Raw genomic sequence first — 26,852 nt, 5'->3', positions numbered from 1 at the left:
ACTTTCCCAAGGTCACCATGGCAACTATCGGAAGGGAATCATGCTTGGGATGCTTTGGCTGAGTATCCTTTTTTTAAAAAAAATAAAAATGAATGATTAGAACGTGTGACACGATGTAGAGGTGGATGGAGACAAGTTTTCCTTCTCCGGAAGGGAGCTTGTAGGGGAGAAGGGAGAACTCGGTCCAGACTGTCTTCTAAGGTTCCTTACGCCCGGTGCTGCAGCTTCTGAAAGCCGCCTGTGCTTGCTAGGCGCGACAGCCCTGAGCGCCCAGACCCTCCGCTCCCCCGGCCCAGGCTGGCAGGGGAGAAGGAAGCTGCTGTGATGTCACAGCTGCATTGCCCTCTCCCCCTTCTCCTACAGGCGCTCCAACTGTGTCATCCATCCGTGCTGCGCGATGCAGGTGGAGGCTCTGCCGCTGAGGTCTAGACAGGCAGACTGCCTCTCCTGCGCTGATTGAAGGGGTGTAGTTTGCAAAGTGTACCTGAGGTGAGAGTGAAGGGCAGCCGTCCTCAGGGCGAGTGGGGAGGAGGCGTCGCTGCTGGGTGCCACATTTCCACACAGCGGGGAAGATCAGAAGGGCACCCCCTCCCTCAGCCTTAGGGCGAGAGAACCCCACAAAGTGAGGAGAACGTTGCATTTTTCTCTTTCTCTTTTGCAACCTGTTCCACCATCCTTGTCTTGTCGTCTTGTGATTTTTTTCCTGTGTGGTTTGTTTGTCTGCCTTGAGATTTGGGAGGCTTACAGGTGGTGGTGGGCAGAGGTTTGTTCACTTTTCTACTTGCACTGTTGAAATCTTTAGCAGGGTGGGGACTAAGGCCAGAAGTTATCATTCCTTAGCTCTTAGGTGACCTTCGTGTGGGGTGGTGGGGTGTCTTAAGTAAAAGTTTGTGTGTGTGTGTGTGTGTTGTTTTTTTAATTGGGGAAAAAAACATGTTCCCTGTTTCTGCTATCTGCTAACCCTGATTCTGTAATTGTAATAAATTTGTGCAGATTTCCAAGATACTATTGCATGGTTTTTCAAAAACTGTACGGAGAAAATAGCAATCGGCTAGAGCTGTTGAGATTGGGGAAGAAAAGGTTAGCTTTACGGAACAAACGGCACCCAGACAAACAGATAAGGAACTGTTCCAAATTTAGAAACCCCCTCACTTAAACCATGGGGGGAGGAGAGAGAGAATCAGATTGGCATCATGAAATGCTGGAATCCAGGATAAGCAAATTGATAAAAATTGGGTCTAAAGTCTTTGTAGGCCTGTGGACACAGAGATGTGGGAGATGGGAGGTAGGGATGGAGGAGCTCTTCCCTACCTCAATAACTTGGTAATTACATGAAAATCCTGGACAGAAATGATGTCTATCTCGGGCTGCTTTCTCATCTTCTCCCATCTTGCCACTCTGATTTCTTTCTGAGTGTGGATTAAGCCGCTGTTGTGTTCGGTCCTATCGGGTGTTCTGGTTTGTTATTCCACAATCCTTCCCTAGCCTAATAGCCAAAAACATCACCCCAGATTTTGTTTGGGTTCCATGCCTTCAGGCGCAAAGCACCTTAGTGGCAGAGCGCATCTTTTTCAGGCAGGAAGAGGAACTCAGATCTAACCCTGGCACTGTACCTAAAATGATTTGTGGTTGCAAGACTAGAAAAGGTGGGAGCATTGGAGAGCTGCTGCCCATTAGGACAGACAACACCAGGCTATGTGGACCAGTGGCCCTGAGTCTGTATAAAGTGGTTTTCTAATAGGGAAGGGTCATAGCTCAGCTATGAAGCGCTTGCGAAAGGTCCCAGGTCCAGTCCCCAGCATCTCCAGATAAGGCAAAGAGTGTCTCCTGTCTGGAACTCTGGACAGCTGCTGCCTGTCAGTGTAGACAATACTGAGCTAGACAGAAGGTAGCTTCCTATGTTCCTATATATGTACAATCTGAAATATTGATACTTTCTTTGTCTAGTGAATGCTGGCAACTAGCTGTGTGTTGGGCTCTCATGCCTAACATGAACACACAGAGAATGCCTATTCAACAAGGAAGGTCCAGTGTTACATACCCAGGGGTTTGTATGCAAGTTCTTAGACACACATACAGGGTGAGTCTTTTAAAAGAGGCCCCATGGAACATGTGTACTCTGTATCCACGGGGCCCCTATTAAAGGACTCACCCTGTATAATCAGTGCTGCTTCTTTCTTTAAATGAGCTCTGGTTGCATGCCTGTGATGTCTGATAGGATCACTGAGAATGGGGAATCCCTGTCTTTGCCTGTAATAACATAGGTGAGACTGAAATCATAGACCTGTTTATCTCATTTATTTAAATAATTTGTATCCTGCTTTTCAATTGAGGAAAAGTTCCTTAGCGTGACTTACAGATTGCAGACCTGAGGGCAGGGATTGGTTTTAATATTTTAGTTTATTTTTTAGTAATCTAAAAAGACACTTCACATAAGGAAAATGGATTGGGAGGGAGGAGGAAATCAGGGACAACTTGAGAGTTAGAAGTTCTAGTAGCTCCACTCAGTGCCCCAACTAGCATAAATGGCTACTGATGGCCAGGGTAGGGCATAATGTTGCTTCAGTTCTCCCTCCCCACATTCTGCGTCTTATATTGTAAAAAGGCTAGTTTTGTTAATTTATTCTCTTTAAGGCAGCAGTTTTCATTTCATGTTGGGGTTGTGGAGCACCAGAGGGAGGAAGTACAGAGTTCCAGGAGTGGTACAGAAGAAAGAGCTTCCCCAGCCCCAAACTGATTGTCCCGTAACAGAAGGCAGTGCAGATCAATGAGACTAAGTTTGTGTTTGCTGTGGAATGACGCAAGACTACAATGGGTTTTAAACTTACAAGCGGGGGGCATCAGAGAGAGATTGAGCCTGTGCCATCCCCATCCCCGCTCATTCTGGTGTTGAGAAAAGTGACAGGGAAGCCAGCCATACTGATAAACCACACCAGATCAGGAGGTGCTTTCTGGCCTTTAAAGATCCCCTGAATGAAACTGAGCAACTAGGGGATTCTGTTTTCACTGCTGATTGTGTACTAGCACTTCTCTGATACAGCAGGATCTGAGCCTGACACATCTACAATGCTCATCCACCCCAGCCCAAATTGGGAAGCCCAGGAAAAGCACAGCATTCTCCTAATGATGTTTCCCCACAAGTGGTTCTAGGATGAGGTCTCGAATAAGGTCTCCTTGAATTTATGCCTTTTCTAATACCACTGTTGGATAATTGGCCCCCATCTTTTGGTGGCGCACATCCATCCACACATACCTTAGGAGCCTGTATATCCGTATGATCTCTTGTGGGCTCAGTGGTTGGCGAGCTGGCTTACGTGGTTCCGGAAATGAGCAGAAAGACAAGGGAAAGAGGAGCATTGCCTTAAATAGATTTGACATATAAAAGAGATGTGACGTTCTCTGAATCGAAATGCAGCCATAGGAATGTGGTGGGGGAAATGTCCCATTTAAAATGTCTTTTCTGGGTCTGTTTCCTTTCTCTAAACCTGTTGCCTCTCTCTCTCTCCCCCCTTTTTCTCTTCCCATCTAGTTGCAATTTCTGAGCAGTTCTGTCCAGGTGACCGTACCCAGGTTATGACGACTAATCCAAAACCAAACAAAACATTAAAGGTAAGTAAAGTGGCATAAAATGGGGAAGTGGAACTTGCAACCCTGCAGGTGTTGCTGGACTCTAGCTATCATCAGCCCCAGCCAGAATGGCAAATGGTCAGGGATGCTGGGAGTTGTAGTCCAGGAACATCTGGAGGACTACAGGCTCCCCCCCCCCCCATTCTGATATAAAACATAGATGGCTTTCTAAGGAAAACTGAGACAAGTTCATGGAACCTCCATGGCCAGAGGCAATATACCTCTGTGTGCCAGATGCTGCAGGTGCCCATTATCTTCACACCTTGCTTGTGAACTCCCACAGCAGCCTTCCTTTAACTTAGTGTCATCCTTACATTCCAGGTTTCAGCTTCCATTCGGGTTGCAACTCCCGGGTTGCAACAGACCATTGTCTGTGCTGGTTGGAGGAACTGTAATCCAAAGCATTTGGAGAGCACTAGGTTGGGGAAGGCTGTTTCAGAGGCATCTGGCTGGCATTTGTTAAACAGAATGTGGGACACAAGGTTTTTTGTTTTTTTTTAAAAAGTGTGTGTTCTGCATGAAAATAGTTTTCATGGTGGCGGATCTCCTAAATCACAAGCGGGGAATCTGTAGACCTCTAGGTATTGTTGGACTGCAACTTCCAGAGTCCCTGACCACTGGCTATTCTGGCTGGCACTGATGTGAGCTAGACTCCATCCTGTGGAGTGTCACAGGTTCCCTGTTCTAAATTATCACCTTCCCCAGTGGTAATTCTTTAAAATACATTGTTCAGTGCCAAGTTCTTTTACCAGCAGATAACGCAGTGATACAGCTTTCCTTCAGAAGAGAGTTTTTCTTCATCACTTTTAAAAGAGAAACTAAAGATACCTATGTCTAACTTGCTGGAGACGAGGACAATATTCTATATCCGGACCTGAGCTGAAGTGAAGTTTTACACAGTTCATGGAATCTTGCAGGAAAATTCATGCCACACACACAGGCTGGGGACCATAGTGTGGTGGTAGGGTGCATCTTTGCAGGGCACAAATTTCCATATTCAACCCCCAGCATCTCTAGATAAAAGGATTTTGGTTATTGGGCTGGAAAGCACGTCTGCCTGATGCCCAGTTGATCTGCTGTCAACCAGCTCAGGCTAGATGGACTCATGGTCTGATTCCGTGTTAAACAGCTTCACACGCTCAGGTCCTGTAACAGATTTCCTGGATGTCTTCATATGGCCATGAATTTCCGTGCATAATCATCTGAGTCATTTCCCTTTCCATTCCTCGTGGAAGAGGGACATGGGAAGCCCTTCTGAGGTACAACATCCTGAGGTTGACGTGGCTTGTGGAGAGGAAGGAAGGAGCCACTCTGCTGCTTCCTGCCCTGCAGCTAGCAGGATGTCCTCATGCCGCTGTGGGAAGTGGGCAAAAAGCAAAGGCCCATTGGCCCATTGGAAAAATGCCAAAATCCCTTATGAGGGCAGCATTCTTTTATTAGTGGGACCTGGAGTGGCTGAACACTCAGCCCATGAAACGCTGACGTTTCTTAAAATATATCAACGTGGTCCTTTACACAGGAAATCCATTTTATTTTTTTTAAAATCCATCAAATTCACAATACCTGGGTGGTTTTGGGGGGGTGGGGCAGCCCCCAGAATAAGACTGAGCATGGGATCATAGAATCTTAGAAGTGGAATCATCTAGTCTAACTCAGCTAAAGCATCCATGACAGCTGGCCATCCACCTCTGCTTAAAAATCTCCAAGGAAGGAGAGTACACCTCTCATGAGAGTCTGTTCCACTGTCAAACAGTTCTTGCTGTCAGAAAGTTTTTCTGTCAGTAAGTTTAGTCGGAATCTCTTTTCTTGTAACTTGAAACCATTGCTTCAAGTCCTACCCTCCAGAGCAGGAGAAAACAAGCATACTCCCTCTTCCATGTGATAGCTCTTAAGATGGCTATCACATATCATCTCAGCATAGGTGATAAATGGGATTTGGGGGGGCGGGGGGCGTGATGGGTTCACTGCTGAGAAGACCCTGTTATTTGTTGCTAAAGGAGTACCTAGAGAAGGGCTTTAGCAGAATATCATAACCTATGGGAAGACTCAGTTCATAAGATATTTGGCTCCCAAGGCATTTAGAGCTTTTAAAAGTTAACATCAGCACTGTGAATTGGGCCCAGAAGCAAACAGATAGCCAATATTAATTTATTTACTTACTGCAGTTGAGCATTTGACTGATTTAAATAGCTGTTCAACAGTGGGACGGACTCCCTCCGAAGGTGGTGAAGGTTTTTGAACAGGTTGGATGACCACCTGTTATGGATTCTTTAGCTGTGTTTCTGCATTGCAGGGGGTTAGACTAGATGTCTTTTGGGGTCCCTTTCAACCCTATAATTCTGTGAGAGGGGGAAAGGATTTGGTCAATTAAGCAGATCAAATACAGGTCAGGTATTTTTTAAAGCACTAACTTTATCACAGCAGCAGAAAAAGAAAAGTTACTGCCACATATCTGAATTATAAAAAATGAATGATACTGCTATTTTTTGTGAAAAAATGCTTTTTTAAAAAAAAAGTAGTACATTACCATAACTTTTAACCATGTTGGTTCAGGTTTTTTATAAATGATGAATGATTATTGTGAATAATGCTTTGGACTCAGAGGGAAGAGTCAGGTGTAAATGTTGACTTGGGTAGGAACTACTCTGCACCAAGTGCCACTCACTGGATCATCTGCAGATTTCAAGTAGAATTCTCCATCTGAGTTCCTGCAGATGAGGAATTCTGATGCAGAACTCTGAAACTGGGTAATAGAGATTCACAAAGAAGTGGTCAGAGGCAGCCAATTACTATTCCAATCATTACACGTGAGGAAAACTGAGGCCAAGAGATTAAGTGATTAGCATAAGGAAAGCAGTGACAGAGAAGGTTGCTTTTCTTACCATTTTACTCGCTATTTGGGGCCAGGGACTTTTGTTGATTTACTGCAAATAACCCAGAGATCTACCACTAAAACCCAACACGCCTCCTTCCTGCTCTAGTATATCTTCACACGGGAAAAGGCATTCCCAGAGATACTTTGGACCCAAACAGTTTAGACTTATAGAAGTCAAAGCCTGCACCTTGATTTGAGCCCAGAACTGCACTGGAAGCCAGTGCAGTTGCTGAACAAGTATAATACGGTTTTGTCAGCTCATCTTGGTCAGAAGAGGGGCAGCAGTAGTTGGAACTAATTGGACAGCCTTCAAGAGCAGTTCCAGATATGATAGCAAATAATCAGGAAGTTACTGAGGCGTACAGGATAGCAAGGCTGAGCGATGGTTAGACCTGGGATAGCTCAGTCGGTAGAGCACAAGACTCTTAACCTCAGGGTCGTGGGTTCAAGCCCCATGTTAGGCAACAGATTCCTCCACTGCAGGAGGGTTGAGCTAGATGGCCCTTGTGGTCCCTTCCTGTTCTATGATTCTGTGATCCATAAGTTGCCTTTGTGACATTGGTGTCTGCAGGTCAAGGAGGAGTCGGGAGAGAACGCCCCGGTGCTCAGTGACGATGAACTCGTGTCGATGTCTGTGCGGGAGCTGAACCAGCACTTGAGAGGTCTCACAAAAGAGGAGGTCATCCGCCTGAAGCAGCGGCGGCGCACGCTTAAGAACCGGGGCTACGCCGCCAGCTGCCGCATCAAGCGTGTGACGCAGAAGGAGGAGCTGGAGAGGCAGCGGGTGGAGCTGCAGCAGGAGGTAGAGAAGCTCGCCCGGGAAAACAGCAGCATGAAGCTAGAGCTGGACGCCCTGCGCTCCAAGTACGAGGCGCTGCAGACCTTTGCCCGCACCGTTGCCCGGGGGCCCATCACTCCGACCAAAGTTGCTGCCACCAGTGTCATCACCATCGTGAAGTCGGCAGAAATCTCGTCTGTTTCTGTGCCGTTTTCAGCGGCCTCCTAGTGTCCAAAGTGGCAGAACTAGCAGCCCTTTTGGAAGGGAGAGTAGGATCTCGTTGATGGGTTTAGGAGCCTGCCTTCCTGAAAGATCAGCGATCCATTTTCTCCCCCAAAGCTAGCAAGTGGACTCTGCAAAGGGGGAAACTAATGGGCTCTTCTTGCTGGGCACTTCAGGTTCGGTCAAGCCGCTTGCGGCTGAAATGGGAATGCCATATCGAGTAGTAGGTATTGCATGAGGGGTCTTGCACAACTCCTCCTCACAGCCTCTTTAAGTCCCAGGCAACTCCCCAGTCGAGAGAAGACATCAGGGTATTCTCCAGAACATTTTGGAGTGAAACTGAACCACTCAGAAACGGATGGCCTGGCAGAATTGACAGGCAAGTTGAATAAATGAAGAACAGCCTCTTCCTTCTTTCAGGAAAAAAAAAATGTCTGATCGTATTCAGCTTTATGTCAGTCACAGAATGAGCAATTGGCTCTGGAGCAGCTTATGCTGAGAGTTCATCAGAATGTCATAGAACAGTGTCTTATCTCTCCAGTTATGGAAACACCTTCACAGGTGAATTTCCACCTTTGGTGTGGTTATCTCCCCTCCCCTTTGCCGTGTGGCTTAGCAAACAGAGCAGTATCTACAATGCAAAAATGTCTCTCTAGCTACTTCCCCACAATGTGCCTGTGAGTCAGATGTCTTTTTAAAAATGTAGTCTTGTTACTTCTAAATCAATATTCTCTCTCTCTCTCTCTCTCTTGCTTTCTCTCTCTTTCTCATAACAATAACTATTAGATCTAGACCGAACAACGCTGCAGAGAAAAGGAAATGGGAAAGTGTTAAGAGTGTGGGGATGTGGGTGGGCTGTAAAAAAGAGAGAGATACTGTTAACGGCAGGAAGCCTGTGCTCTGACAAGGTGTTCTCTTACAGGGTCTGCTAAAAGGCCTGTAAAGCAGAAGCATGCAGGAGAAGACAAGAAAGTTTCACGTAAGAGACAGAAACAAGTGTGACATCAACACAAAGCCTTAACATATCCTCTTTCTGACTTCACAAGAGCTCTTTTTGGTGCTCTTTAATGCCAAAAGACAACATATGGCAAAGATGAGTGATGAAAACAAAGAGCAGTGTTCTTGGACGAGCTGCCTAGTAGATGTAAATATCTACAAGGGAACAGATCTTTGGAGATAATCTCAAGACCAGGGCATAGATGAAATGTTGCCAAGGAATGCAAGAAGGTTTGAAAATGCAGGAAGGTTTCTTTCTCAAGTAATTGCAAAGTTGGGACAGGGGATGAGTGGAGAAATGTGTTTCGTGGATCTGAGACAGGAAGGATTGGAACTGATTGGTTCGTGGTGGGGAGGGCAGAAGAGGACTGGGGAGGTGGGGTGGAAGAGTGGAGGGAGAGGAAAACAGAGATTTTTGAATTTAGTGGGGAAAGAGAGGAGTTAAAGTTTGTAAATGAGTTTGTAAAATCCAAGGAAGTAAGGAAAAGCAACAGGTTTTCAGATTAAATGAAAAGGAAGGACCTCGTACAAGTTGACTTAAGCTGTGCCTGCAAGACAAAGTAATCTTCCTTTTCCTTAGCAAAAGGTACTCCTGTAAGGTTCCCAGATAAAAAGAGGGAGGACCCTGAGGCTTGGAGCCAAAATGCCCCATGTGGCAACACTTTAGATGGCCTGCACCATTTTAGACTGCTGGTATAAGATAGGACCTTTTGAATGCTTCTTCCCCACCAGATACTCGACACATAAGCCCCAAGTAAGCATACCAGAATAAAAAAGCTACCCTGGAATTTCTCCCTGACTTGCTGCTTTTGGAGGATGGCATCCTTTTACAGGGAAGAAGCTCTGTTTTGCACATTATGCGCCACTCTGTATATTGATAACAGGGCTGGAGAACTTCCAAAACAGAGCTGAACCATTGCATATTGCCGGTGGGGCAATCTGTGACGTGGATTTGAACCACGGCGGGCCAGTGAAGATGCTGGTGGCGATTTAAACCTTGTGTGTGTTCCCATATAGCCAATGCCAACTTTACTCTCACTCTGTGTGTGCGTTTGCTGCTGCAGGAGTGATACTCTGCCTGACACACCACTGCTTGACACTATCATGGATGGTGGCAAGCACAGACCACACTCCCCTTAATGGAGTTAGGAATACAGATGGTATATCGCCCATGGCAGTTGGGTGCATGTAGAGGGCAGATCCTTTACCAACGCTGCCGCTAACGCCTACTGTGTCTACACGCAATAAGAGTTAGCAGGGTTGCACACTTGCAACAACCGCAATGAAAATAAAACAAAAACCAAGTCATCTATTCAAGACTTAAATTCCTACCAGCCCACTGTTCCGGTGGCTTATTTTCTGAGTCTTGAGATGTGACTTTTTTTCAGGATTACCTCATTTCTTTCCAGGCCTCACATTACCCTCTAGAAGGCAAGCCGATGTCCTGTGTTTGAACCCATGCCTTTTTTGACCCCCTCAGCAAGGGTTGAGGAAGGAAAAAAAATCACACAATATTGCTCTTATTTCCTGTAAAAAATTATTTTGGAAAATGCCCTGGATCTCTGCAAGCTTCTCGAGTTCTTAAAGCGGAGAAAGGTTTTAGATAATTTGCACTGTTGGAGCTTTGGAAAACAAATAGGGCTGGCCATTATGAGCTGAAGGATGCCTGGATGCTTCATAACCTCCCCCTGCCCCGCCCCAGAATTTATTCTCAAGAAGGAAACTGCTGTCCGTAGCCCAGGACCATCTCATAGCTGAGCAATGTGGAATTTGTGGCCCTCCAGATGTTGCAGGACTACAGCTCCCACAATCCCTCACTCGTAGCCTTGTTGGCTGGGGCAGATTGGAAATGGTGCTCAACCACACATGTATGGCCACAGGCTCACTGTCATAGCCAGGACCCTGAAAACGAGAGGATAGTGTTAAGGTCTGTTTCATCATAGAGATAACGAAAGACTAGACTTGCTCAAAAGCTGCCATACGAAGAGCATCACCAATAGCAGCTCCTACGTTGATTCCAGAAATTGTTCTGTACAGGCTGCGCCCAGTTAATGACCACCGTACAGTGCTAGAGTCCCATAGATGTACAGTTCTTGGGTTTCCTTGAATGTGTTTCATGGGGTTTCCTTTCAGAATAAGAACAGAGACACGGACATTTTCTTGAGTAGTGTTTCTTTGCGACTGAGTAATCACCTGCCTCCCTCAGTTCTAGGAAAGTTGGCCAGAGGTGCAGGCAAGCAATTGCTGATTTAAAAAAAGAAACTGGTAGGAGACGCTCCAACAACAATCTAACTGAAATTGTGTTTGCAGCCAGCAGAATTAAGGCTTCAGCCTTAGGGTTTAGCCCTTAGCAGCTGTGTGTTTACCACCAGCTAGTTGCTGCTTACTCTCCCCATAGGGTAGTTGCTGGAAAACCTCCTCCTCCATAGGTGGTCTGCAGGCACATGAAGCATCTAGAATTTCCGTGGATAATATGATAATCTCTGAGGGAGTGACCTCAGCCTGATCTCTGCCGTTAATTTGAGAACTAAGAGCAGCTTCTGTGGGGCAAACAACCCAACCAACACCAGGACCTTTGTAATTTGATCAGGAGCAAGAGGCCGAAGGCATTATTAAAGCTGTCGTTACCATAGCCATGGTAGGTAATCCATATTGGATATCATTTAAGGACCATGTGGAAATATTTGAGAGACACACTTATAGAAACATATATAAATATATATAGATATATATATAAAATAAATGCATAATTATATACATTTTATCGTACAGATTTTTTTGTAAAAGATATTGTCTAGGTTGTTGTCTTTTTTAGTGTGGTATATTGTCGTTTTCTTATTTAAAAAAAAAAGTCTGCTTCCAAGAGAAAGTGGGGAGGAGAGAAGAGCCAATAGTTTTCTCTGACGAGTCAGGAATATGACAGAAGGAATCTGAAAGCTTTGTTTAGTTTTATTTCTCACCTACTTTTTTGACACCTGTGGCTGCAGCCAGAGATATCCATTGTAAACACTTACTTCTCAAAAGTCTGTGCACCAAAAGGATGGAAAGTTCAGGAGACGAGACCTGAGCAAATTGTGCCATCAGTCGCTGCAGGAATGTGTATCCTTAGCCTGTCCTACATGCATATGCCTACTTAGACAATTCCTACATGGAAGGCACTTGAACATGGGAGTTAATATGCAACCCATGTGCGCAAACCACCACCTGCGATGTGTGTGTGTGTGTGTGTGTGTGTTTTCAAGTGTGTTATTCATGCAGCAAGGGATTGAAGGCCAACTTTTTATAAACCATGAAACATCCCTTCATGTTTTCTGCTCATCAGCTTCCACCATCCTGAGCTTGGTTTCTCCGTACATGAAAAGATGTTCAGTGTATGCTTTGGCTTTTCTGAGTGTTGGTGAGACTCATGCCCAGCTCAGTGTCCCCTCCAAAGGAACTGCCCAGTGGTTTATGGTCAGATTTGTCCGTCTTCTATTCTGCTTTTAATGGTGCCCCAAATTCGGCTCCTGGGGTATCTCCCCGCCTCGGTGTCAGCTCACCTTCATGCGAGGTTAACAGTCCAGCTGTTCTCTGCTAGGTCTGGCACATCTTTGCCCATCCAGCCTCCAGGACCTGTTAGAGGAGCCTTGGAAACATGCACAACACCATTGCTGTGCATAATGTCCACATTGGGCACAACCTGCCATTGGGGGTTCTGGGGTCTGCCTTGTTTTCCACTGGGGCTGAACTCTCTTAATGCTAGCATTTCCAAGAGGGGCAGATGATTTGGCTGAATGAAATATCCCATGGACTAATTTCGGTCCTCTGACAGCCAGTTGCGCTGTTCCGATCCCTGCTGCTGTTTGGCCAGACCAACTGCCTTTCTTGGAAGGCTTGCTCAGTATTGGAGCTGTTGTGTAGGCTACCATGATGGTAACATTCTGGACTGTACCAGGTTCCATGGGGGGGAGGCGTGGATCCTGATTTTGAATGCACTGAACACTCCTCACTTGCAGTAACCTTGCACATGAGGGAGAAAACCATGCTAAACCTTTCTTCCTTCCATGTTGGCTTACTACACACAGGGGAGTTTAAAAAACAAACAAATGGGGGAGTATCAAATAAATTGACCTCCCCACAGGTGGTGCAGGCCAGCCATCTCAATCTGCATCATGTATTCCCAGATCCCATTAGCCCCAGCCCTTTATGGCCAGGGATGGTCAGCGTTGTCCTCTTAACATCTGGAGGACAGCAGATCAGGGAAGGCTGCCATAACGCATGACGCTTCAGTATTTGAAAGCTAACAAGCTGGATTGTTTAATCCTGCAGTGAAGGATGTGCAACTTTTTGAGAAATGGGTAACTGGAGCAGTCAGCAGTGAGGCTTCTTAATGTGAGAAATCAGAAGGGAATTCAGGTTACTCCAGTGGCCTAAAGCCAAGAAGTGAAGCCCTTCCCTTCCCCCTCCCTTTTCAAGTCTTTTTAAGCTTTACCACTATTTGGTTTCAATGTTTAAGGTTTTGTGTCCCTACCTCCATAAAGACAGGAGTGTTTTCCCACTGATAGCCAGCCATAGTGCTTTTCTCCCCCCATTTTCACTCATCCTTGAAAAATTGTAGGAAAGTCTCTCTCTTTTTTGTCACCCGTTCATTCTATCTTCTTGTGGTTTTACTTGATTATTTTCATTTCGATATTTATTTTTCGTGTGCTGCTTTTTTATTATGAAATAAATTATTGATATATCAAGTAATGTGGGTGCCTGTTTCGTAAGGCATATTCACTGTGTGTGTGTCCAATCTACTTTTCTCTTGACAAAAAATAAATAAATTACAACACAATGTTAATTTATTGCTGTAAATTTTAAGCTGCAATGACTGGTTTTTGGTTTGTTTTTGTTTTTTTGTACCTTTCCAATAAAGCATTTTCTGGTTTCAGATTTGACCTGGTCTGTGATCAGTATGTTCAAAGCTTTGGGACCTCAGGCTGCCATCCTTCCTACAGCTTAAACAGAGCCCAGAAGGGCTACATGAAAGACCTAGATCAGGGGTCAGCAAACGTGTTCAGCAGGGGGCCGGTCCACTGTCCCTCAGACCTTGTGGGGGCCGGACTATATTTTGAAAAGGGGAAAAAAAGGAACAAATTCCTATGCCCCACAAATAACCCAGAGATGCATTTTAAATAAAAGGACACATTCTACTCATGTAAAAACACACTGATTCCCGGACCATCCGAGGGCCGGATTGAGAAGGCTATTGGGCTCGATTCGGCCCCCAGGCCTTAGGTTGCCTACCCATGACCTAGATGGTTGACATTAGTCTGCCTCGGGAAGATTATGGAGTGTGTCTCCAGGGGTCAAACTGCTGTGTTAGCAGCACCAAAGTGACTTCCCCAGGGCACAAGCCTGGGCAGTGTGTCTGGAGGTCTTGGGTTGCCCCAAAGGAAAGCAGAGAAAAATGTTTGGCAGCAGCAGTTGATGGAAGGAGGGCATCCAGCCGCCACTCTGCATTTGCGTAGTCTAACCAAAATGAACAAATGCTGGCAGGTAGCAGGGTCTGTTGGGGGACTCCAAAAACTACAGTGATCCTGCCTTTCATAGGACTAATTAAAACACTACCCCTCCTTATCAAGCTTTCAAGTTCTCCAGCGATCATCTCCACAGTGTGCCTCAGAGCAACAGCTGCTGGGGAACGCAGGCGGGGAGATTGCTGTTGCACCCCAGCCCTGCCTGTGAGCTTCCTCTTGGCAACTGTGGGGAACAAGCTGTTGGAGATGATGATGGGCCGGTGGCCTGATCGAACAGGGCTCTTCCTAAGGGAGGCAAGAGAAGGGCTGGAGAAAGCTAATGGGAAAAGCCTGAAGGGCTTTAATTTGTTAGCAGCCTTAGGCTGCCGGGCAGGAGATGTCATGCACACTGAATTAGAGCACTAGTAGTTGAGTCAAGAGGGATGCGGGTGGCGCTGTGGGTTAAACCACAGAGCCTAGGACTTGCCAATCAGAAGGTCGGCGGTTCGAATCCCCGCGACGGGGTGAGCTCCCGTTGCTCGGTCCGTGCTCCTGCCAACCTAGCAGTTCGAAAGCATGTCAAAGTGCAAGTAGATAAATAGGTACCGCTCCGGCGGGAAGGTAAACGGCGTTTCCGTGTGCTGCTCTGGTTCACCAGAAGCGGTTTAGTCATGCTGGCCACAAGACCCGGAAGCTGTACACCGGCTCCCTTGGCCAGTAAAGCGAGATGAGCGCCGCAACCTCAGAGTCAGCCGCGACTGGACCTAATGGTCAGGGGTCCCTTTACCTAGTTGTGTCAAGGGCATCTAGGAAAAGATGCAACAGTACAACTTGCTTAAAACCCTGACCACAAAATCCATCAGTTACTCTGCTCTGTGTCCAGCATTAAGTGAAAGACGCAGGGGCCCTCGAGACAGACAGCAAAAGTTGAAATGTAGTAGCATTTATATCAGGCTCAAACAGGAATTGAGGGGCACATGCAACCCTCCAAGCTTCTGTATCCAGCCCTCAGAACTCTGCCCAGGCAACACCCCTTAGGAGTCCTGCTCTACACTCCCCTTTGGGTCTTTGGCCTGGCCAGAATATCCCTGAACCATATACAGTCATACCTCAGAAGTCGAACAGAATCCGTTATAGAAGTCCGTTCGACTTCCCAAACACAGCTTCTCATTGGCTGCAGGAAGTTACAGGGAACCAGGCAGAGGGCCTTCTCAGTGGTGGCACACGCCCTGTGGAACGTCCTCCCGTCAGATGTCAATGAAATAAACAACTATCTGACTTTCAGAAGACATCTGAAGGAAGCCCTGTTTAGGGAAGTTTGTAATGTTTGATGTTTTATCGTGTTTTCAATATTCTGTTGGGAGCCGCCCAGAGTGGCTGGGGGAACTGAGCCAGATGGGCAGGGTATAAATGATAAATTATTATTATTATTATTATTATTATTATTATTATTATTATTATTATGAAATAAAGGGGAAAATTACCAGGAACAATCCAGACTGGACAAGCCAGACTGGATTGCTTAATTTAAAGGATTCTAACGAATCATCAACTTGCTTCCAACAATCTGTGCTGTGCTGCTTGCTGACTAGGGTGAGTGAGGAGGGATATTAATATTTTAGTATTTGATGAATTATTGTATTTTAATATTCAGATTACAAAAGAACGTTCAAAAACGAACACTCACTTCTGCGTTTAGATAAGGAGCCGGAACTTTTGACTCCCAAGGCGTTCAGGAGCCGAGGTATGACTGTATAAAGTGTCTTGCTTGCCTGAGCTCAGGGAGTTCTGACTCTGTTGGAACAATTTGAGCTTTTCCCTGCAAAGATTTCTTTGTACTTCTGCAAACCTTGGGGCTTCCTGACAGCTTGCTGATCCCTCCCAGTCCCAGGTGGTGCCTTCCTGGGTTACAGAGGACTCCTATTCAGAGAACGGGTTTGCCTGCTAGGGGAATACTTAACAGTGATTTGACAATGCACACAGAAATGTTTTTCCCCCTCTTCATTTTATTAGAAGCCTTTTTATATAAATAATTTAAAATGTACAAATTTACACTCCCAGCAGTTGCCACCTCTCTGTAAAAGATGCAACATCCAAAGAAGAAAGCATTACATACATTTTATCGCTGCATAGAGAAGTTGTGCTGTTCAAGCAGAATCTTGAATGATCTCCTGCAGGCTAGGGACAGAGGTGAAAGCTGTTTCCTGGTTCTGCTGGATCTCTCAGTGGCTTTTAGTACCACTGACCCTGGTATCCTCCTGGACCATCTAGAGGAGTTGGGTGTTGGGTGCACTGTTATACAGTGGTTCCGCTCCTTTTTCCTGGGCCGTGTCCAGAAAGTGATGTTGGAGGGATGAGTGTTCGGATCCCTGGGCTCTCACTTGTGGGATGCCTCGGGGCTCTGTCCCCCTTCCCATGCTTTTGAACATCTCTATGAAGCTGCTTAGAGAGATCACCAGGGAGCTGGGGCTGAGTATCCACCAATATGCAGATGATAACCAGTTCTACCTCTCTAAATCAGAACCATTGAATACAGTGAACGTCCTGTGCAAGTGTCTGGAGTATGGACGACGGTCTTCAGATTGAGGTTGAATCCCAACAAAATGGAAGAACTGTTTCTGGGGGAAGGGGTGGGCAGATGTGGAGGACTCCCTGGTCCTGAATGGGGTAACTGTGTCCCTGAAGGACCAGGTGTGCAGCCTGGGGGTCATTTTGGACACTCAACTGTCCATGAAGATGGCCAGTTCCTCATCCAATGTGGCTGTCTACCAGCTCCATCTGGTATGCTGGCTGAGACCCTACCTGCCCACGCACTGTCTCACCAGAGTGGTGCATACTCTGGTTATCTCCTGCTTGGGCTACTGCAATGTTCTCTACATGGGGCTGCCTTTGAAGGTGACTCGGAAACTACAGCTATCGGCCATGCTCTCTGGAGCTGATGGAGAGTTGGGAGTCACACAAGATTAGAGGTCCATAGGCTGGTCTTCCTTTCTACACGTTCTACATTCCAAGGGGAGAGCCATAGGCAGTTCTTATGTTGCCCCCTATATGTGTGGAATTTCCACAATGGTGGGTGCCAGAACTGAGTCCACACGGAGTACGTGTGTGTGTGTGTGTGTGTGTGTGTGTTAAACCCAGCAAGGATTTCTGCCTACATTCTTTCTACTATGTGGTCAAACTGTCCTCAGCTTTCCTCTCCAGGAAACAGTTTCAATTCCACCACCACCAATCCGATACAGGGCCAAAATTCCTGATCCATAACAGATCAGTCTTTCTAAAATGGCTTTAACCAAGATAGATCTGGGTTCAACCAACACACCATATATATTTTTTTAAAAAGGTTTTTCCTTTAGCACCAAGAACGGACTAGGAATAGCAATTTTTAAGCTTCCTTGAAGTCTTCATTTGCTCCATAAGGAGTTCCTCACTTCCCACTTGCCTCTGCTTTCAGCTGTAGCCATTGCAGCTGCCCCCTCAAAGTCCTCTCCTCCCTCAGATTTCTGCCTATTAATTTACAATGCTGGATGCATTGCTTTCAAACGCAGCTTCGGTTAGTTTCATTCCTTCCCATGGGACCAAACCCAGACTATATTGCTGCTGGGGCACAGTTTTCATTCAAAACCATTACTTGGTCTCGCAATCCTGGCCTTTCCCCGTTCTTCCAAGCCAGTCCCCAACCCACTCCCATCTTGGGCCCAGAGCTGTCGCTCAGAGTCCAACTGAGAAAAGTCGTTCCCACTACACTATCTTTGCTTCAGCCAATAGGAGAGAGTCCGGAGGCGTTCTAAGCCATCTTCCAGAACCTCTTGGAACTTTCCGGAACATGCCGCCAAGTTGTGCCCTCACGGCGCATCCCCAAAAGCATGAGGAAAAGGCTCACGCAATGGGTTGAGCGCAAAGGCCGAGGAAACGCGAAGAAGTGGGAGGGCTTGAGAAACCAACTTTCGAAGTATTTGAGCCTTCTTGAGGCAATAGCCAATTGACAGGATTGGTGGCGACACCTCCATTTTCTCTCATGTCGGCCAGCCCATCTGACATCCGGTTCTGTCCGCAGCAACTGAGCTGGAAGGTGGCAAGGAGGTATTTCCTACAAAACCCACCATGGTTCCCACCTGGGAGACGTGCCCTATAGCTCGTCGTCAGAGGTTATCAGCACCCTCTTCTCAATGTTCTTGCTCTTCTTGATGTGTTGGCCATCGGCTTTGGGCTCCACGTGCCCGTTCTGCCCCGGCTCGACAGCCTCTTGCATGGACTGCTGTGTGTACTGCTGGTACGCTGGGGAGAAGTTGTGGATGGCATCTTGGACAATGTCCTGGGGGCTCATGGTCTCCTTCAGACCACTGGAGATGCTCTGCATCGGGGCAAGGTTTGCTGGGAGCAAGAGGAGGACATGAGAGAAGCGTAATCATGTAAACATGCCTACAACTAATCCAGAATGCAGCAGCTAGACTGGTGACTGGGAGTGGCTGCCAAGATCACATAACACCGGTCCTGAAAGACCTACATTGGCTCCCAGTATGTTTCCGAGCACAATTCAAAGTGTTGGTGCTGACCTTTAAAGCCCTAAACAGCCTTGGCCCAGTAGACCTGAAGGAGCGTCTCCACCCCCATCATTCATCCCGGACACAGGTCCACCTCCGAGGGCCTTCTGGCGGTTCCCTCCCTGAGAGGTTACAGGGAACCAGGTAGAGGGCACCTGCCCTATGGAACATCCTCCCGTCAGATGTCACAGAAATAAACAACTATCTGACTTTTAGAAGACATCTGAAGGCAGCCCTGTTTAGGGAAGTTTGTAATGTTTGATGTTTTATCGTGTTTTTAATATTCTGTTGGGAGCCGCCCGGAGTGGCTGGGGAAACCCAGCCAGATGGGCAGGATATAAATAATAAATAATAAATTATTATTATTATTATTATTATTATTATTATTATTATTATTTCAAAGGAAGAGACTAAGAAAAGCCTTCTCAAAAAGCAAGTTTCCAGACATTGGGCCATGATAGATGGGGTTGGTGGGAGTTGGACATCTGGGGGCACCAGGTTGGGAAAAACTACCAGAAAACAAAGTTGCCCGTTCAGATCATAAACAGCAGCGCTATGTAGGACTAGTCGTTTAGTACTTTTGGGCCACCAGTTCAAAAAGTCCCAAAACATGTTAAAACAAGAATTCTGCCACAGTCTCCAGCTACTTTGGCCCTGTTGTAGCCTGTCTCTTTCACACACGTTATAAACCATTTCCCCCTCACCATTTTATAGGAATCTATGGGGCAGGATTGCCAGCTTGGTGCCACGACCATGGGTGTCCAGGGTCGTGGGTGCCATGCAACGTGCATGGCCCTGGCACCTAAATTTGTGGGTGCCCGGCGCCTTCATGGGGAATTTCGTGGGTGCTACGGCACCCAGGGTCCCAGGGAGTTGGCACGTATGCTAGGGGAAAATGACACGATTGTTCTCTCCACTCAAAACACTGTTCCCCGAAAAAGACTGAATGCCTTCTAAGCATCAGGTGCCAGACAATACCTCCTTAAAAGCTGAAAAGCTCCTTCAGTATCTCAAGAGCCAAGTACTGTTCACCTTCAGATTGATGACTTTCATTTGAATTTATTTATTGACCTGAAAGCTGGTTTCCTCCTCAGTAAAGGGAAAGGAGGAGGTGGAATCACAAGGCCAAGGTAACCTCGGTCAAAGAAGTGGGTGCCAGCCTGCCAATACAGCTCCACATTCCTTCTCTAGGTCCCATTTCCTGACCAATTTAGTTACCGTATTTTTCGCGCCATAGGGCGCACCGGACCATAGAGCGCACCTAGTTTTTAGAGGGGGAAATCAAGAAAAAAATCTTATTTCCCCCCCGCCGCCCCAAAGAGCAGTGTACAGGCTGCGCACAACCTCTCCCTGCTGGAGGGGTTACGTGCGGCTATGGCACAAGCCAAGGCAGCGAGCGGGATGGATCCCGCTCGCTGTTTTGGCTTCCTCTTTAGCCCTGTGTAGCCTCTCCCTGCCAGAAGGGTTGCGCGCAGCTATGGCAGTGGCTATCCCTGAAGCCTTCCGAGCGCAGCGCAAGTTCCCGCTGTGCTCCTCAGGCTTCGGGTTCCTTTTGCTGAAGCCGGGAGAGCAAGAACTCTCCTGGCTTCAGCGAAAGGAACCTGAAGCCTCCAGAACGCAGCGGTAACTTGCACTGTGCTCCGAAGGCCTTCAGGCGGCTATCCCTGATGCCTGGAGAGCGAGAGGGGTCGGTGCACACCGCCACCTCTCGCTCTCCAGGCTTCAGCGAAAGCAAGGCGAAGCCTCCGGAGCGCGGAGGGAGCACTCCCTCTGCGCCTCAGAGGCTTAGCATTGCTATCGCTGAAGCCAAGGAGCCTGCATTCACTCCATAGGACGCACACATATTTCCCCTCAATTTTTGGAGGGGGAAAAAGTATGTCCTATAGAGCGAAAAATACGGTAAGTCTTTTTTTCTCTCCTTTCCACTTGGCCGAAAAAGCCTCTGTCCCAAGAAGCATTTATGCGTCAGAAACAAAAGCATGCAAATACAGTTGATACGCAAGATTTATATCTGGTGCTGAATCCAGGGCACAGAGCCCTGTTACTGGGGAATTTGACACAAGCGCATCCTCTACTTGAGTACCACCATTCATCCATCATTCGCACATATGAATTATAGTGTAACGATTAAGAGGAAAGAAACAAACAATTCCAGGTTTGGTTTCTCTCTGCTCCTCTGATTCCACCTCCCATCTCCCTGCACACTTAAAGCAGGCCTTCGCAAACTTGGCCCTCCAGCTGTTTTTGGACTACAACTCCCATCATCCCTAGCTATCAGGACCAGTGGTCAGGGGTGATGGGAATTGTAGTCCCAAAACAGCTGGAGGCCCAAGTTTGGGAAGCCCTGACTTAAAGCAACCTCGTTCACCCTGGTGCTGTCCAGATGTTTTAAGACTGCATCAGCCCCAGCCAATTTGGGAGAAGCGGCCCCAAACATCTGTATGGAACCAGGTGGCAGAAGGCTAGCTTCAGAGGAACACAACCTTGTTGAGAACACTCACATGTCGCACTTTCCTTCTTCTCCCTGTACACCTGGCAGGTGAAAGCATATCGGAGGGCGATGGCAGCAAACAGCATTTCGATGCAGATTATGAAGTTCTGGTAGCCGGCTGCTACCGTCCCGGCTCCCACCGTGTTCCCATCGATAATCTGAACCTCTGGGATCACCCCACATTTCTCCAGGATAGCCAGCAACATCCCTGTGCAAAGGGAATATTTGTCAATTTATCACCGACCCAAGCATTAGGTGGCTTGTCAAGTCTTCTTGGTGCATGTGGGTTTCCCACAGGTCCACGGAGCAGTTCTGCACGTCACCAGGATCTCGTGAGGTACCATATTTTTCGCTCTATAGGACACACTTCCCCCCCTCCAAAATTAAGGGGAAATGTGTGTGCATCCTATGGAGCGAATGCAGGCTCCTTGGCTTCAGCGATAGCAACGCAATGCCTCCGAAGCGCAGAGGGAGCGCTCCCTCCGCACTCCGGAGGTTTTGCGTTGCTTTCACTGAAGCCTGGAGAGCAAGAGGGGTCAGTGCGCAGTGACCCCTCTCGCTCTCCAGGCTTCCAAGGTAGCCGCCTGAAGCCTCCAGAGCTCAGCGGGAACTCCCACTGCGCTCCGGAGGCTTCGGGTGAACACACCTTGAACGCACAGAACGCACCTTTTTTTAGAGGGGGAAAACAAGAAAACAAAATTCTCCCCCTCTTTGCACAGTGCCCCTTCAGCGAAGCGGCAGGAAAAATGGAAGGGGCTCCGTTTCTCCTACCGCTTCGCTGATGGGCCCTGAGCAGAGAGGGGGAGAATTTTTTTCTTGTTCTCCCCCTCTAAAACAAGGTGCGTCCTATGGTTGGGTGCATCCTATAGAGTGAAAAATACGGTACATTATTTTGCCACCAGGGCTTTAGCCAGAGATGTGCCCAGGCTCCCTTGCGCCCTTGGCAAGGATCTGTATTGCTGGCCCCCCCCATGCCTTGCACCTGCCTTAAACCCCTTGAGAGCGACTGCCAGTGAGTGCAGGTTTGATTTTTGATGATTTGATTTTATTATTTCATTTGTATACCGCTTAATATATGGAAAATAGCTCTAAGCGGTGTACAAAACAGAAGCAACGACGGACAACTCAAAACAAAATATTGCAAAAATATACATATTAAAATGTTACATTAATAAGAAGTTACATATAAATATAAATCAACAGCAATTCATTTTCCTTCTGACCTAACTCACTTTAAGGCAGCTGCCTATACAGTGGTACCTTGGTTCTCGAACTTAATCCATTCTGGAAGTCCGTTCGACTCCCGAAATTGTTCAAAAACCAAGGTGCGGCTTCCGATTGGCTGCAGGAGCTTCCTGCACTCAAGCAGAAGCCGCGTCGGACATTTGGCTTCCGAAAAACGTTCGCAAACTGGAACGCTTCTGGGTTTGTGGAGTTTGGGAACCAAAATGTTTGAGGACCAAGGCGTTCAAGAACCAAGGTACGACTGTATTTCTTCAAGTATTTAAGGGAGGCATCTGCAGATGGGGTGAATGATGAATTAGTCTCTCAGCATTTTTTACGTTATTTTTAAACACAGAGAGACAGGGCGGGGGGGGGGGAGTAATTTTTCAAGGTGTTGCAAGCAATGTCAAAGAGCCCAGTAGGGCCTCAGCCTGTATGTCCCCACCTTCCTTCCTTCCAGGGTAGTTCACAAAATAAAGTACAAGATAAAACACAAGTAAATAATCAAATCAAAATGACAAAACAATAACACCCCCCTTAGGTACAATGACCGTCTTGGCTCCCCCCACCTTCACAGCTCCATTGCCCTCTCACTTTGGAAGGGCAAATTCTCTGGAGCCGGATTGGTGCGACGCTGCTGCCTGCTGCCACCAGTGCTACTTTAATAGTACAGTCGTACCTTGGAAGTCAAACGGAATCCATTCCAGAAGTCCGTTCGACTTCCAAAACGTTCAAAAACCAAAGCGCGGCTTCTGATTGGCTGCTGAGGAACGTTAGGCTTCCAATAATAGTTCGCAAACTGGAACAGTCACTTCCGGGTTTGTGATGTTCGGGACCCAAAACGTTTGAGAACTACCGTATTTTTTGCTCTATAAGACTCACTTTTTCCCTCCTAAAAAGTAAGGGGAAATGTGTGTGCGTCTTATGGAGCGAATGCAGGCTGCGCAGCTATCCCAGAAGCCAGAACAGCAAGAGGGATTGCTGCTTTCACTGCGCAGCGATCCCTCTTGCTGTTCTGGCTTCTGAGATTCAGAATATTTTTTTCTTGTTTTTCTCCTCCAAAAACTAGGTGCGTCTTGTAGTCTGGTGCGTCTTATAGAGCGAAAAATACGGTAAGCTGTTTGACTTCCAAGGTGCGACTGTGGTAGAGACATCTCCATGTTACATGGCACAAATACTCCTAGCATGATATTCATGCCCCCTTGGGCCTAAGCCCATGGCGGGGGCCAACCTTTGCCAGGTACATCCTTGGCTTTAGCTGCCAAGTCTCAAAAGTCTTCGTTCCTATTCCAGCCCTTCCTCTAAAGAGCTCACTCAAGAAACTTGGCCAAATGGGGATTAAAACCCAGACCTGCTGGGTCCCAGCCCAACCCTCTTAATGTTTACACAGCACTGGCTCTCCCTCCAGATCTTGCTCAGTCAGAAGAGAGGAGATGCTGGCTCTGAAGGAGATGGAAAGACGGAAACCCACCTTGCCAAAAAGAGAGGAAGATGACTGCCTTGATGGTGAGGAATTTAAGGACCGGCTCAAACGGTCGCAGGAGCTCCATGGTGGCGAAATAGAAGAGGAAGAGAGCATAGAGAGCCAGGCTGACGGAGAAGTTGTAGATAATGGTGATGTAGAGGTAGCCACTGTGAATGCTGGGAAGCATAAAACACACACGGAGGTACCAAGCGTAAGACAATCATTGCATTTAGATCCCTCTCCGTTCTCCAAGGCACTTAAGGGACTGTGCTTGATTCCATCCTGCTTCTCATTTAACCCCCTCAACAATTTAAGAAGGATGTTGACAAGCTGGAACATGTGCAGAAGAAGGCGACCAAGATGATCAAGGGTCTGGAAACCAAGCCTGATGAGGAACGGTCGAGGGAATTGGGAAGAGACGACCAAGAGGAGATACAATAGCCCTCTTCAAATTTTTAAGGGCCGTCACATGGAATATGGATTCAAGTTACAGTGGTACCTCGGGTTAAGTACTTAACTTGTTCCGGAGGTCCGTTCTTAACCTGAAACTGTTCTTAACCTGAAGCACCACTTTAGCTAATGGGGCCTCCCGCTGCTGCCGCACTGTCGGAGCACAATTTCTGTTCTCATCCTGAAGCAAAGTTCTTAACCTGAAGCACTATTTCTGGGTTAGCAGAGTCTGTAACCTGAAGCGTATGTAACCCGAGGGACCACTGTACAAGAAAGGAGATTCAAGCTGCCTTGGCTCCTTTTGACAAAGAGGTCCACAATCACTATTCATTGTGGATGCAGTGGAGAAAGCCACATGGTTTCGTGAAATGTAATCAGATCACGGCCATTTGCACTCCTCTCTCGTGGCAGTTTAGCAGCTTTTAATCATTTAAATTTTTCGGTGGGTCAGCCGAGCGAAAATGGTTTGTTGCTTCATTAAAATAATAATAATAATATAGTGTTGGTTTTGAGCCACTTTATTTTTGTGAATTTCGACTGCCTTTTACCCTTTTCCAGAAAGCTGCCCTGAGCTATTCTACTTCCAAAGAAAAATGTCAAGGCGTTGAAGCACCCCAGACCAAAAAAACCACCCGCCCTTTCCCCGCACCCTCCCTTCTCCTCACTTGAAGTCGCCGTCGTTGTATTTCCCAAAGGCTTGCAAGATGATGGTGATGATAGCCATCAGAGGCTTCACAATGCAGAACTGCAGCGTTGCCTAGAAAGATTGAACAATCACAGCTGAAGCACATTAGGGCAGTGAAAATGTGTTACAGTCACACGTTTCCTACCACCAGAGGCAACTTGTGTGCATTTAAGTTGTGCGCATTCAGCTTTACACGTGTGGCAAATTAAAAAAAAAAAGGGAGGGTAGTGGCAGGCATCCAGGATAAAGGAACCTTTGGCAATCCCATCCACCACTGAACCCAGTGTGTTTTTACTATAAATTATGGCTTTAGGTGCTATCCCCAAAACATAAGCCCAGCTTAAATTGAGAGCTGCCTGTATATAACTCTGAACACTCGCATAGACCCATGGGACCAGAGACTCCTGAGCCACTGCATTCGTATCTGAAATAAAATGAATCCAAACAGTAAAGACGAGACCTTGAGCATTTTGGTCCCTTGAGCCCTTTAGTTTACGTGATTTTCCCTCCCAAAGGCAATCTGCCAAGGTTTGGAATACTAGTAATCCAGGGTATTGAGATAAAAAGCCTCCCCAAAGCTGGCAATCATGGTCTGGGCCGCAATCAAAAGATGAGAAACTAATTTACTGTTATTCAAGTCTCAAACCGATTGCACAAATAAATTCAAAAGAGACAAGGGGAGGAATGAATCATTTCTTCAGTTATCAATGAGATCTCAGAAGTTAATTTTGTCCAGAACCTTTTTACTTTGGGGCAGTCCCACCACATATGCCTGTAGGTCCCAGTATCCTGGCACTATTTGTTTCTATTTCTTGTTCACCCTTTCTCTTAAAGTTCTCTTAAATTTCCCCCCTAAGTATTATGTGTGGGTTGTTGTTGGGGTTTTTTTTGCACATCTGTAGAAACAAGAACAACAACAATGCTTGCACATAGCTTCCAAGGGACAATAAATGCTTTCTGTCTAAGGAAAATCATTAAAACCTTTGCTACAAGATGAGGCAAGGCTGTTCTTTTTTCACTCTCTCTCTCTCTCTTTGCATTTGCCACAGGAGACTAACACAGCTAGCTCCCTGGAAGGTACAGTCAAACCTCGTTTCCTGAACGCCTCCCTTTTGGCTCCCAAACGCCGGAAACCCAGAAGTAACTGCTCTGGTTTTCGAATTATTTTCTGAAGCCAAACGGCTTCTGAGCCGTTGTTCGTCATTTCTTTCCATTGTCTTTGCAGCCAGGCCATTGACCCTCGGTTTTTGAACTTTTCGGAAGCCGAACGGTCTTCCGGAATGGATTAAAAGATTTGGAGATATGCTTTAAGGTCCAGACTATGGGAAGTCCCGAAAAATTAATAATTATAATTTGGTCTTTTTTTATTTTAGTTTTTTTATTTTAATTGGATTATTATGATTCGATATGTTAATTGGATGTTTTTTATTGGAAAATTAATAAAAATGATTTAACAACAAAAAAAAGTTTGAAAACCGAGGTTACACTGTCTTATTTTCATCAGAGATGAAAAATGTCCAACTGCAGCGATAGGCAGTGCCTCTCCTGTGAGCCTCACCTGCTTGCAGAATCTGAGAAATCCAATCGAATAGGACATCCCTTGTAAACAGCACGTTCCATAGAGGCAGCTAGACCTAGGAAAAGATAAGACAAGCCCCCATCAATACAGGCTAGGAGCGCCAAGGGTATGCTGCAGGGGCACACTGCTAACCAATGGGGAGCAGTGGACATTTCCATATTAGCAGTCTAATATGGCAACTTACACAATGGGTTTCCCTCTGATTTCAGCCATGATGGTGCTCTCCCCTCCGAGGTACTCAAAGCAAAGGCTCAAAAAGCTGTAGATTACGAAGGCTGAAGCAGGGAAGGAGAGAGAAGGGCAGTTAAAAACAGTCCACCCTGCAATTTATCTATATATATGTTTACCACTGCTCATGAAAAGTGGTTTGCAACAGCCGTACATAAAGCCACACAATAAAAACCATATACAGTGGTACCTCGGGTTATATACGCTTCAG

The 26,852-nt window shown here is 46.7% G+C and overlaps 2 protein-coding genes across 8 annotated transcripts in view; one reads left to right on the top strand and one right to left on the bottom strand.

Moving 5' to 3' along the window:
- MAFK (MAF bZIP transcription factor K) overlaps positions 1-13,412 on the top strand; it is a 36,642-nt gene extending 23,230 nt beyond the window's left edge. For 3 of the 6 annotated variants that reach the window (XM_080981298.1, XM_080981301.1, XM_080981297.1), the window contains exons 2-3: positions 3,530-3,609; positions 7,074-13,412. In XM_080981298.1, coding sequence (XP_080837424.1) covers positions 3,574-3,609; positions 7,074-7,508 — 471 coding nt within the window. In that variant the 5' untranslated portion in view covers positions 3,530-3,573 and the 3' untranslated portion in view covers positions 7,509-13,412. Of the gene's footprint in view, positions 1-60; positions 490-517; positions 623-3,529; positions 3,610-7,073 lie in introns of those variants that run through there. The other 3 variants (XR_013979440.1, XM_080981299.1, XM_080981300.1) reach the window with 3 other exon arrangements.
- Positions 13,413-15,964: 2,552 nt separating this feature from the next.
- TMEM184A (transmembrane protein 184A) overlaps positions 15,965-26,852 on the bottom strand; it is a 40,760-nt gene continuing 29,872 nt past the window's right edge. For both annotated transcript variants that reach the window (XM_080981162.1, XM_080981163.1), the window contains 6 exons: positions 26,598-26,688; positions 26,393-26,468; positions 24,815-24,906; positions 23,706-23,875; positions 21,021-21,218; positions 15,965-18,349 (listed from right to left, as the gene is read on the bottom strand). In XM_080981162.1, the coding sequence (XP_080837288.1) occupies positions 18,105-18,349; positions 21,021-21,218; positions 23,706-23,875; positions 24,815-24,906; positions 26,393-26,468; positions 26,598-26,688 (872 nt within the window). In that variant the 3' untranslated portion in view covers positions 15,965-18,104. The remainder of the gene's footprint in view (positions 18,350-21,020; positions 21,219-23,705; positions 23,876-24,814; positions 24,907-26,392; positions 26,469-26,597; positions 26,689-26,852) is intronic.

Source organism: Podarcis pityusensis, assembly GCF_964106645.2.
Source record: "Podarcis pityusensis genome assembly, chromosome: 14".
Lineage (NCBI taxonomy): Eukaryota > Metazoa > Chordata > Lepidosauria > Squamata > Lacertidae > Podarcis > Podarcis pityusensis.
The sequence above is the reverse complement of the archived record's forward strand: the minus strand, read 5'-3'. Positions and strand labels throughout refer to the sequence as shown.